Genomic DNA, 12,709 nt, shown 5'->3' with positions numbered 1-12,709 from the left:
CGCTGTTATTTCCGTGAGACATGATAACAACACAGAGGGTCTCATTCAAGTGACTGCTCTATGCTCTCTAGCTACCTGGTGGGTGGAGACCTGCGAGTGGGGTGGTGGGCGGGAAGATTCAAACTGAATGTGACGAAACTTTTTGTTACACCCCAAACACCCCAAAACCCAGAAAAAGTGAGTTTTTCATAATACGGGCACTTTAAAATTGAATGTTTTTTGCTTGGCAATGTTGTTGATGGCATGTTTTTACATTTACCGTATGCATTTGACAGATACTTTTGTCCAAAGCAACTTGAGTGCATTACAAGGTATACATTTTTATCCACATGTATGTTCCCAGGGTTCAAACTTACAAGCATTTTTTCTTCTTTAATTGTAGATAGATACCACTGTTGGTGAGGATGGCTTTGATGGTTTAGAGGTGGACAGCAGAATCGTTGGCCTCATCTATACAGCGCGGATGAACACAAAAAAATTGTATGCACACACAGCATGATAAGAAGATTTGTAGAGCTGTTATTTTTCATAAGACACTGGTTCAATGAATTGCAATCACAACTACAAGGTTGTTGTCCTTAGGCACTCAGGATTGAGATGTCAAAGCTCAAAGAGCCCAGCCTCATCTTCAGATGTGCGCACCCAGGAGAGTACTGAAGTGGTATGTACTTTCAATTGCTTTGACATATTTGTGATACATGTCATTCATTAAGATCACATTTACATAATATATATATATGCATGTTTGTGTTTGTGTAGAGGCCAGACATGGGTAAGGTTTTGGATGAAGCGCTCATGAAGGCAACAGACAACCTAAATCAACTTGATTCACTTTACCAGGTAATATAGGATAAAAGTTGCTTTTAGTAATGTGAGTTTATTTGTTGTAATATATTGATCCTTCCACACTCTTAAGTGTAATGACACTGTGAATGCATCAGGATTTAGTGTAACTGCCTCTTCATGGAAATTACAGTGATGCATATTTTTATGTTTATTACATAAACTAAAGTGGGCCAAAATGTCACTTTCAAGTACAGTTACATTGCTCATGTAATTACAGAATTACTCATGTTTTTGTGTTTGTAAAGACTCTAGTAAAAGGTATTCAGGCTCAGCTGAGGAAAGAGAGATCTCGAATTGTCAAAGAAATTGATGATGCTGTAGAAAAAGCAAAGACCATTCTGTTCAAAAGGTATGTGGACATATTTTAAGAGCAAAAACAGATTTGGTTCTAAAATATTTCTTATTTTAAAAGTCTTTTTTAATAGCTTATTCACATGATGTGTTATCTATCTCATGTAAAATCAGTAGACTTTAAATTATTTCTGTTAATTTTTCAACTGTTGCAAAATGTAACCAACTGATCAGAATGTGTTTAAATTGACAACCATGGTACTAGGGAAAAATGAATACAATGACACTGAATGGGGCTTCTGATTGGTTTGGTGACAAACATTCCTTAAATAATTTTCCTTTGTGTTCATCAGAACAAAGACATTTTATACAGGTTTATAATACCATATGAGTGAGTAAATTATGACAGAAATTTCATATTTGGGTGAACTATCGCTTTAACTATCACAGTACGAGTGTAAAATGTAGTGTTTTGCCTTCTGAAATGTAGTTAATTCCAAACTGAGTATGCCTAAATAATACCTAGTTTCCAGATGAACTACATATATTAATGGTACATTAGTTACTAGGGCTGTTAATTTAATGCGTAAATTAGATTAATTAATTATGGGGAAAAATAACACATAAAAGTGTTCAACTCATCACCTGATCAAGCCAGTTCTGCATCGCGTTCTGCAAATGCTACCTGAGGGTGTCGAAAATTTGGGGGAGAAAAAATTTACTGGAGAAAATGCCATTTTCTTGTATTCTGGTGTCTTTTAATTAAAGAATTTCTTTTATAGCCTAAAAGTTGTGTTAACATTGAGGGGTGAATGTGGTGAAAATACGAAATATATACTATATAACTGTAATTATATATAAGTGGAATGGATTTGAGGAAGCAGCAGCGTTGATATCAAGGCTGTAGCTGAAATGCGAGTTTAATTTATTAGGGCATTCCAGAACAGACACGTGCTAAATTAGAGAAAATGTCATGAAAATCTGACTTTCATGTTTAAGTGATATAATTGAGTCCTGAGTGCATCTATCAGCTTAGAAAATGTGTAAAAGATCAACTTAGTAACTTAGCTTTGGTAAACCATTCTGAAAAAATAGGTCATTGAAATTTGGCTCCCTCTGTGATGTCAGAAGGGGATAATACCTCCCCTTAATCTGCACTTTCCAATCACAACACTTCCATTTAGTTTAGAGATTAGCTTATTTACATTTTAAAGGACACACCCAAAACAGCACATTTTTGCTCACACTTACAAAGTGGCAATTTTAACATGCTATAATATACAACCCCAAATCAGAAAAAGTTGGGACACTGTAGAAATTGTAAGTAAAAAGGAGTGGAATAATTTACAAATATAAAAAACTTATATTTTATTCACAATAGAATATAGATAACATATCAAATGTAGAAAGTGAGACATTTTGAAATGTCATGCCAAATATTGGCTCATTTTGGATTTCATGAGAGCAACACACTCCAAAAAAAGTTGGGACAGGTAGCAATAAGAGGCCAGACAATTTAAATGTACATATAAGGAACAGCTGGAGGAGGACCAATGTTTAGGAATAAGAATGTTGTCCTATTCTTGCATAAAACCGGCTTCTAGTTGCTCAACTGTCTTAGGTCTTCTTTGTCGCATCTTTCTCTTTATGATGCACCAAATGTTTTCTATGGGTGAAAGATCTGGACTGCAGGCTGGCCATTTCAATACTCAGATCCGTCTTCTATGCAGTCTTGACAGTGTAATTGATGCAGTATGTGGTCTGGCATTATCATGTTGGAAAATGCAAGGTCTTCCCTGAAAGAGACGACGTCTGTATGGGAGCATATGTTGCTCTAAAACTTGGATAAACCTTTCAGCATTGATGGTGCCTTTCCAGATGTGTAAGCTTCCCATGCCACACGCACTCATGCAACCCCATACCATCAGAGATGCAGGCTTCTGAAATGAGCGCTAATAACAACTTGGGATGTCCTTGTCCTCTTTAGTCCGGATGAAATGGTGTCTCAGTTTTCCAAAAAGAACTTCAAATTTTGATTAGTTTGACCACAGAACAGTTTTCCACTTTGCCAAAGTCCATTTTAATGGAGCCTTGGCCCAGAGAAAACGCCTGTGCTTCTGGGTCATGTTTAGATATGGCTTCTTGTTTGACCTATAGAGTTTTAGCTGGCAACAGCAAATGGCACGGTGGATTGTGTTCACCGACAATGTTTTCTGGAAGTATTCCAGAGCCCATGTTATGATTTCCATTATAGTAGCATTCCTGTATGTGATGCAGTGCCATCGAAGGGCCCGAAGATCACGGGCATCAAGTATGGTTTTCCAGCCTCGACCCTTATGCACAGAGATTGTTCCAGATTCTCTAAACCTTTGGATGATATTATGCACTGTAGATGATGATAACTTCAAACTCTTTGAAATTTTTCTCTGAGAAACTCAGAAAACTATTTTTCGCCACAGCATTGGGGGAATTGGTGATCCTCTGCCCATCTTGATCTCTGAGAGACACTGCCACTCTGACAGGCTTTTTTATACCCAATCATGTTGCCAATTGACCTAATAAGTTGCAAATTGGTCCTTAAGCTGTTCCTTATATGTACATTTAAATTTTCTGGCCTCTTATTGCTACCTATCCCAACTTTTTTTGGAATGTGTAGCTCTCATGAAATCCAAAATGAGCCAATATTTGGCACTTTCAACATTTGATATGTTATTTATATTCTATTGTAAATAAAATATAAGTTTATGAGATAAGTAAATTATTCCATTCCTTTTTTACTCACAATTTCTACAGTGTCCCAACTTTTTCTGATTTGGGGTTGTATGATCTATAGGGTATTTTGAGCTAAAACTTCACATACGTACTCTGGAGACACCAGAGATTTATTTTACATTTTAAAAAAGTCTTGTGAAATGCCCACATTAACATAAGATAAAAAACATGTTGCAAATTTTTTTACAGTGTAAGCAGCAGTATTTTACATTTGATTACTTTCAAACTCATAGGGGCAGTTTCCCAGACTGGGATTAGACTATTCCTAGACTAAAATAAATGTAAGGGCTGTCCAAACTGAGAACAACTTGCACTGACATATCTTAAAATGCATAAGTGCCCTTTGTTTTGCCTCAAATGCACAAAAGTAATGTTTGTAGTAAGGCATGTTTGTTCAAACAAGTTATTTTTTCTAATTAAACTAAGGTCTAGTCCTGGCTTAAGCTAATCACTGTCCGGGAAACCACCCATTAATTTCTGTACTTTAAACAATAGACCTACCTGAAAAAACACGAAAGCACAGTTTATTTAATTTAATTTGTGGGTTATTTGTCTAATTGCATGCAAATATTTTATGTGCGGTTAAATGCAAATAATCCGATTAATTAATCAGCTGTAATTAATAAGAATCAAGATTTGAATCTCTTGACAGCCCTATTAGTTACATTTTGGCATGTCAGAAGATGCAGCTTCAAGTCTTTGGGTACAAAAGATGTAATGTTAAATTAAACACAATGCACTCTATAGCAGGACCCATCAAAAGATAATTTTATTGATTGTGTTAACACCCATAAAACAAAAATTAATATTTTTCTTAGTGTATGTTTGTACTGATTTTTTTTTTTTTGGAAACTGATATAATATCTGAGATATATTTGTTTAGACGGACTGCATTGGTGTCAAAATTGAGTGCCTTGGATCTTCTGTTCTCTGCTGGCCGGAAGGAGTGTAAGAGAATTGAAGAGAGACTAAAAGAGCTACGGACTGCCATTCAGAAAGCTCGACATGTCCGTCAGGTTCCTTCTCTTGGGACCTACTGCAACCTAGATGAGGTAATTTTGGATTGGACATCATGCCTTGCTCAGTGTAAGGCACAGTAGTTTTATTTGCAAGAAATTACTGAAGTTCTATTGTTTACATCATTTCATATATCAGTCTGCATCTCTTTTTTTTTCAGATTTTGGAGACTCTGAATATTCCAGTAGATATTGAGTCATATGACATGAGCTCTCTGTCTTTGCGTTCTGGACTCAGGTTGAATGCCATCATACCATCTCCCTCTTATTATTATTATTTTTTTTAGTTTGTTTTATATTTAAAGGGATAGTTCACCTACAATTTACATTTCATCAATTTACTTTAAAGAAACAAAGAAACCTGTTTGATTGAAAGATTGTTTATTTCCATTGAAAACTTTATTTCTTAAGCGGCATCACACTGTGTCCTAACTACATGCGGTGCTACAACGAGGGACAGTGGGTTGTATTTTAGAAACAGTTTTTATTTCTGCGGTATCGCGGCTGAGAGCTACGCCTACACAGAGATCTCATTCAATGAAAGTTTTGCGCATTCTGAATATTAACCCGTTTAATCCCACCTACACATTCAGACGCTCTTACCCCTGGAGGCATCCCCAAAGTGTCATCGCAGTGACACAGCGCGAGTTCCCTCAAAAGGGAACTGTAACAATGTATCTTAAAAGGTAACACGATGTAACCTTGCTCTCACTTGAAATGTGTCGCCACATTTAATCCTTGAATTTGAGGGTATTGGACCTGGAAAGTCCTTGAAAGATCCTTGAATTTGAAGTTAACTAAGGTGTGGGAACCCTGATATTATTTTCTACTGCAGTTTAAGTCACTTGCGTATTGGCTTCATCAGAGAGATCTGCATGTTGCCCCTCGGTATTGACTATGGACAGACAAATTGACTATAGCTGGATTCATATTGCATCGCTTCTGGTTAGGACACAGTGTCAGGGTTACTACACTGCAACTAAAATGGTCACCAAAAATTACGAAATGAATATGATGATTTACATATTTTTTGCTTTTATGTACAGCTGCTATCTTCAAGTGGACAGTCTGACTGAATGCCTTAGCAACTATCTTAAAATCACCAGTCACGATGATGATGATGTGTAAGTTTTTATGTAATGTAGTTCATTGGATTTGGGTATACATGATATGTAGTGACATTTAAATTTATTGTAATTTTATAATATTTTTTGTTACTAACAATTGTTGGACTGTGACATTGAACCTGACTAAGTATATATTTTCTCTTTTCAAAGTATCTTGGAAGAAGTTACAGTAGAGCCTTTCCAATGCCAAGTGAAGAGTGGGGAGTCTGGGAAAGGAGAGGAGTTTTTGGATAAAAAGAAAAGAAAACAAAAAAAATGTCTAGAAAAACAAGCACGCAGCCCTAAATTCATGGAGGAAATCATAGATGGAGACGGTTATGCAGAGATGGTGGAAACAGGTGTGTGGTCAGAATGCTTTAAGCATAATTTTTTAAGCAGTATTTGCTCAGAATTGCATGAGAAAATCAGTGCCAGGCTAATGTTTGTATATTTTTGTCTGGGTACAAACTAAATTTTTTTTCTTGTGTGTTTTAAGAACACAATCCACTGCTTCCTCAATCCAGGCCCAAAGAAAGACATCAGGGACCTAAAAGACTTTGCAGACCACAGTTGGAAAGGCAATCACCTAAACGTACGTTGCAGATTAATATTATTACTCAACTGAATTAACTATATAAACATCACTGATCCTCTTGGTTTGCTTCCAGACTTTTTATTTTCTAACTTGTGTGCTAAGAGGGGGTTACTTCAAACTTGTATAAAATTATGACTAGAGATGCAACGATTACCAGTTTAATTGTTAACCGCGATAAAAATGTCCAATGGTTAGTTTTACAGCATAATTTTTTAATTATTTTTTAACCATGCCAGTGTCAGAGCTCAAACCCTTGTCCAGCATCAGCCTTTTAACTCTTTCGCCCTGCCGTTCACAAGTTATCTCGTCGATTAAGAGAAAACGCTTCCCTGCCAATGACGAGTATTTCCGGCTTTCCGCGATACTGCTCTTTAGCAACTTAGCAACACAAACCTGGAAGTATTGGCCGAGGGCAAGCAGCTGGATGTTCGTGTATGTTTTGAAGATTGCTCTGAATCTGATCTCTAACAAATGTACTTCACAAAAATGGCGTTATCTCAGCTTTTTGCTTAAAATTTGGTGTTTTTGAAGAAACCTACCCATGAGGTGATAAAAAGAGAACTAATGAAGGTAGGATAAAAGTTTTTTGTTTGAAAGCAGAGGGTCTGTTCTTTCATTTGTAAGGGTGGGACGATTAATCGTGCAATTGCGTGTTTTCTGAATGAATAGATTTGAATGAATTACGGTGAAATGCCGCCACATCCAAAAGCCAGAGGGTGCTCTCGTGCAGAAACTCCATTGTTTTAGGTATTTTCATGATAATAAAGTATATTTTGAATGATTGTGGTTGACGAGTGTTGCTTTTTTAATTGCACATTGTAAACGACTCAGACTTGATAATAATGATAGATAATGATTTTAGATTGTGACCAAAGACCCGTAGTACACGCAGAAGCTGCACATGAAACACAGAATTGGGTCTTGCGATTCAGAAACAATTTCAGACATTCAGTTATTTTTAATGGGAAACGTGATTCATTGCCACAGCCCTATTCATTTGATATATTGTATGTTTATATATTTAAAGAAGAATATTTTCTGGAATGCATTGAACTTTTGTGAAAATCATGAAAAATGCTGACGCTGACTGTCAACTTAAAAAAAAAAAAACCCACTGGCAGCGAAAGAGTTAAACAAAAACCTGAGACAAACAATAACTCCAGTTTATGCGAACGAAATTGCACTTACATTTAAAAACAATTTAAATTTTGGTTTGCATAAGTACTTTTTTTCACATTTCTAGAAATTGTTCAGAAAATCATGATAATATTTATTGACAACCATGGTGATTTTGGTCATTATGATGTCGATATAATTAGAGATGAAACGGTATGAACATTTTACAACATGTATGGACTTTATGATCAGAATGATTGTTATGCTGAAATAACCTGTATAAACGTACTCCTGTTGTGTAAAGTGGCCTGACAGATTAAATCCGGTTATGTCAAGTGATTTGTGTGTGTAATTGCATGAACTTTGTTTTGAAATCTAGTGGTGCACTACGTTATTGTGAGCCACATTGAGAACCCTGGACATTTCTACGTACGGTATATGATGGAACATAAATCTGCATTCAAACTCACCAAAAAGATCAATACAGTCTGCTCGGGGGAGAGTAGCCTCTTCACATTCAGTGATGAAATCAAGATGGGTATGTGTAAACAGTCTCTTAATGTTATATATGACCCAGTTATATATGCAACATACAGTAAATGGAGATGATTTTAAGTAGAAAACAGTAAATCAGAAAAAATACTTAAGCTGTGTTTTCACAGGCTGGGTTTACATGTCTTTACTGAAATGATTTAAGATAAAAAAAAAAACGTTTAGTTTGTAAAATGTGAAGGATTGGGAATTTGTGGAACTGTGTCTGATCTCAGATGTGTGTATGTTTGTGGGCAGACTCTCTGCTCTTTTTCTTGGAGAAGACAGATGTGTGGTGTAGAGTAAGAGTGACTGAGCTCTTTCAGAAGGAGACTTTCAAGAGTGTTCCCAAATGCCCTGCTTCAGAAGTCTTTCGTCTGTGTGTTTTCTTTCTGGACCATGGCTTCTCTAAAACCATTACAATCCCAAGGTGAGAGTTAAACACAATTGTGTAAACTTGATAAAAACAAATGCATCATGTTTTATAAAATGCACAATGTGGGACGCATACTGTAGAAAGTTAGTTGTGTAATGATGAAATTTGAGTGAACTATCCCTTTAACTCAGTCTCTCTCTCATTCATTCTATCTGTTTTTTCTGCATGTTTGTCAGTGATGAAGGTTTAAGTGGGTTGAACGAGTGTCTGCGGAAACCTGATGCAGCTGTTCTCTGTGAAATTAATGGCTGGGCTCCTATGGCCATCAAATGTTCCCTTAAAGATATCGTTCCTTCTGACCTGGTAAGAGCTATAGAAGAATCCTTTTTTCATTTTCACGGTATTAGCAGTCGTTAATTTTCTTGAATTCAGTATTTGTACGTAGGGCCCTATAATCACGGAATCGCGGAATTGGCAAATTAACATGGAATCTAGTATTAACGCGGAATTTTACATTTTTCAAATAAAATTATGTTTTTGTGTGGGAGACGAACGTATGTCTGGGGGAGATGCAGACCGGGGGAAGTAAATCTGGGCGACACACCCCCTCCCGTCGTTTTAGACCCCCTCCAAAACACTGAAATCATGGTGAAGCGGCTCTCCACGACTCCGCTTTCGTCAGCGAAAAAAATTAAGAAATTCGACGCTAAGCACTTAGTTCCGAGCTGGTCTCACATGATTTTTATGTGACCGGAGAACTGTTATTTTGTAAGTTTTGTCACCACACTGTTCACGTTGAGCGCAAAGATACATGCACTCTCTCATCCACGTCTGTCTCACTGCACCTCTCTCACGTGCACGCGCTCTCGCATCTGTCCGAAGTCCGAACACAAATCCTCATGTATTTGTTCAGTTTTATGCATTTCAGGCGAGCTGAGGCAAACTATCCCTCGCATTTAAAATATAATCATCTGCATCATGGCGCCGCTCTCGGTCTCTCTTGTACTTGCATTTCAGTACTTGCCGATACCGATACCGAGTACTTAATAAAAAAAACATGATTTAAATTTACAGGTAACCGCTTTAGTCATATAATTTAACAAAAAAAAACAAAGGACTAGTTTTCCAGTTTGTTGTAAACTCTGCCTCTTTGGATAACACGAGCCATTAACCCCTTACATGCCGCTCAAACATAGACATTTCTCAGACCGTGGTATCGATTCCAGGTATCGGGGGACTTTAACGAGAACGAGTACTTTAGAAAATGTGGTATCGAGGCCGATACCCGATACCAGTATTGGTATCGGTGCATCCCTAGTGTGCGTGTATATGTGTGTGTGTAAATGCCTGTTTTACAGTCATTAAGTAATCTTGTTATCCAGTTTTTCCCCAAATCATTTACATTTTAATCATTGACATTAAAGGCACACTCTTTTTATGACAAAAATAACAGTAAAGGGTAAAAAACATAATTGCCAAAAATTAAAACGGAATTTGCAAAAATGAAAACTGAGAAAACGGAATTTGGGAAAAAATAAAACGGAATTTGGGAAAAAATAAAACGGATTTTATAGGGCCCTATGTACGTTTTGTGTTTCCTAGTTTTGCATCGAAATTAAAATTCTGGATCCACTAAGCTGAAAACTGAAAAGGCCTTAAAAAACTTTTTATTAAAAACTATTTTAAAACAGATTTTGTGTAATATTAATTGTATTAATATTAGACTTTTTATAATTTCATAATTTTAACTCTTTCACCGCCAGCGTTTTTAAAAAAAGTTGCCAGCCAGCGCCAGCGTTTTTCATGATTTTCACCAAAGTTTAATGCCTTCCAGAAAATGTTCTTCTTTAAATATATAAACATATGAAAGAACAGACCCTCTGCTTTCAAACAAAAAAAACCGTTTCATCCTACCTTCAGTGGTTCTTTTGCAATCAGCTTTTGAATATGGGTAGGTTTCTGCAAAAACACCACATTTGGAGCAAAAAGCAAAGATAATTCCATTTTTGTGACGGACTTTTCATAGAGATCCCATTCAGAGCGATCTTTAAAACAGACACGGACATGCAGCAGCTTGCCATAGGGCAATACTTCCGGGTTTAAAAAGTTGCGGAAGGGCGCCACCTGGTGGATAATGGCAGTATTACGGAAAGACTGAAAATCTCGTCATTGGCGGGGAAGCGTTTTCTCTTATTTGACGAGATATCTCGTCAATGGCGGGGAAAGAGTTAAAAAATCTAAGTTGGAAAAACTACAAATAGGGTTGTCAAAAGATCTGCGTCATCGGTACCAGGTTTTCCGGAACTTGATGCACTGTTTGACAAGTTGTCATTCGGAACGTTTCATAGATGTAACGAGAAGACGTGACGAGCGCTGATGCAAATGATGAATATGTGACTTTTTCCATGTTCAAGTGCTATAATTGGGTCCCCAGTGCTTTTATTAACCTAGAAAATGTGAAAAAGAACAACCTAGTAACTTAGTTTTGGTAAACCCTTCTCTGCAAGCATGTGAAAAAATAGGTCATTGAAATTTGGCTCCCTTTGTGATGTCAGAAGGGGATAAAACCGCCCCTTAATCTTCACTATCCAAACAAGGCCAAAAAGACGACAGTCGAAAATTCATGTATTTTCTTTTGTTATAATCACGCACCAGTATAACAGTTGTTCACATTAATCTAACACAATCATATTTTACAACAAAACCTAAAGTAGGATGTGGGTTTGTCACAGCTTCATTTTAATATATAGTTTATCTGTATATAAATCAGAGTAACTGTTTGGTGTGGGTGCTGTCTTTTAAAGCAACACCAAAGAGTTTTGGCTCTTTGCTCCCCCTACAGGTTAGAAGCGTAATTGTCCATTACCCACTGTCATAAATACTGAGGCATAGCTGGCTCTGATTGGATTGTAGGTCTGCCGTAAAGCAAGTTTTTGTAGTATTCACTCGGACTACAGGACCACTACCCGACGTTTGGAAACTTATTTAGTGCGGTTTTGGCCGATAGAGGGCTGCAAAGCGAATGTGAAAGTGCTGTTCACCCTGTTTAGAGTGGATGAATGACTGAAACTGTTTTGGAAGCGTTATTTTAAGGTAAAAAAAACTCTTTGGTGTTGCTTTAATGCTTTTAATGTTTTGTGTTGGGCTCACTCACTTGATAACTAGACATGTAAGATTGTCAATGTGTGTATCAGGTGAGAGGGTGGAGCACAGAGGCATGCGATGAGATGAGGAATCTGCTGGGCTCCAAGGCTGTCGAGATGCAGGTGTTCGGGGACGATGGTGGCACGCTGTTAGTGGATCTGAAAAAGATACCAATGGTGTCTATTCGAGAACACCTAGTTTTCATGGAAATGGCCAGGTCTGTAATGGTCAACACCGAAAATAATAGGGCCAGCACCATTATAGTATAATAAATGTCTTTATATTACCAGTGTCTCTATTGCTGACTACAAAGTGTTTGTGTGTGTGTGTGAGCAGGTTCTACTGTCCAGTGGTAGCCCCTGGATCCAGTAAGCCCTTGCTTTTTTATCCTCCAGTTCACCCCAAACTCGATGATGAGTTCAATGCTGTGGTCTCTCATGTAAACACACCATATGACTTCTATATACAACTAGTGAGTAAAAAAGCACACAAACAAAAACATTGTGAAATTTTGTAGATCTGCCAAAAATGAAAATGCTGTCATCATTTACTCACCATCATTTTGATCCAAACCCTTTGATTTTCTCTGAAACACAAAGTGTTAAAATGTGTGCCTATTCTGCAGAAAGTGACAAATAGAAGGACATCTTGAGTAAATTGTGATCGATTTTCCCTGTCAGACATTTCGAATGACTTTGTATAATTGTTTAAATGTGTTTACAATGAGTGTTGTGAAATGCAGGTTGAAAATATGGAGTACTTGCTGTTGCACTCGAAGCTTCAGGACTGTTATGGTCCTCTTACATCAGACAGTGAGCTGCAGATCTACTGCCCATCAATTTCACAGGCTTGTGTTGCTCGCTTTGACCAAGAGTGGTTCAGGGCCTTGATAACAGGTGTGTTGATGTGTGGGTGT

The 12,709-nt window shown here is 37.2% G+C and overlaps 1 protein-coding gene across 1 annotated transcript in view; it reads left to right on the top strand.

Moving 5' to 3' along the window:
* Nucleotides 1-386: 386 nt before the first annotated feature.
* Nucleotides 387-12,709, top strand: part of rnf17 (ring finger protein 17) — a 30,956-nt gene continuing 18,633 nt past the window's right edge. Inside the window, exons 1-15 of the mRNA XM_065251682.1 lie at nucleotides 387-480; nucleotides 583-661; nucleotides 760-840; nucleotides 1,092-1,195; nucleotides 4,793-4,961; nucleotides 5,087-5,163; nucleotides 5,972-6,049; nucleotides 6,203-6,390; nucleotides 6,528-6,623; nucleotides 8,122-8,280; nucleotides 8,532-8,703; nucleotides 8,886-9,012; nucleotides 11,844-12,010; nucleotides 12,130-12,265; nucleotides 12,536-12,689. Of these exons, the coding sequence (XP_065107754.1) occupies nucleotides 464-480; nucleotides 583-661; nucleotides 760-840; nucleotides 1,092-1,195; nucleotides 4,793-4,961; nucleotides 5,087-5,163; nucleotides 5,972-6,049; nucleotides 6,203-6,390; nucleotides 6,528-6,623; nucleotides 8,122-8,280; nucleotides 8,532-8,703; nucleotides 8,886-9,012; nucleotides 11,844-12,010; nucleotides 12,130-12,265; nucleotides 12,536-12,689 (1,804 nt within the window). The 5' untranslated portion in view covers nucleotides 387-463. The remainder of the gene's footprint in view (nucleotides 481-582; nucleotides 662-759; nucleotides 841-1,091; nucleotides 1,196-4,792; nucleotides 4,962-5,086; nucleotides 5,164-5,971; nucleotides 6,050-6,202; nucleotides 6,391-6,527; nucleotides 6,624-8,121; nucleotides 8,281-8,531; nucleotides 8,704-8,885; nucleotides 9,013-11,843; nucleotides 12,011-12,129; nucleotides 12,266-12,535; nucleotides 12,690-12,709) is intronic.

This window comes from Paramisgurnus dabryanus, chromosome 15 (genome assembly GCF_030506205.2).
Source record: "Paramisgurnus dabryanus chromosome 15, PD_genome_1.1, whole genome shotgun sequence".
Classification (NCBI taxonomy): Eukaryota; Metazoa; Chordata; class Actinopteri; order Cypriniformes; family Cobitidae; genus Paramisgurnus; species Paramisgurnus dabryanus.
This window is presented reverse-complemented; position numbering and strand designations above follow the sequence as displayed.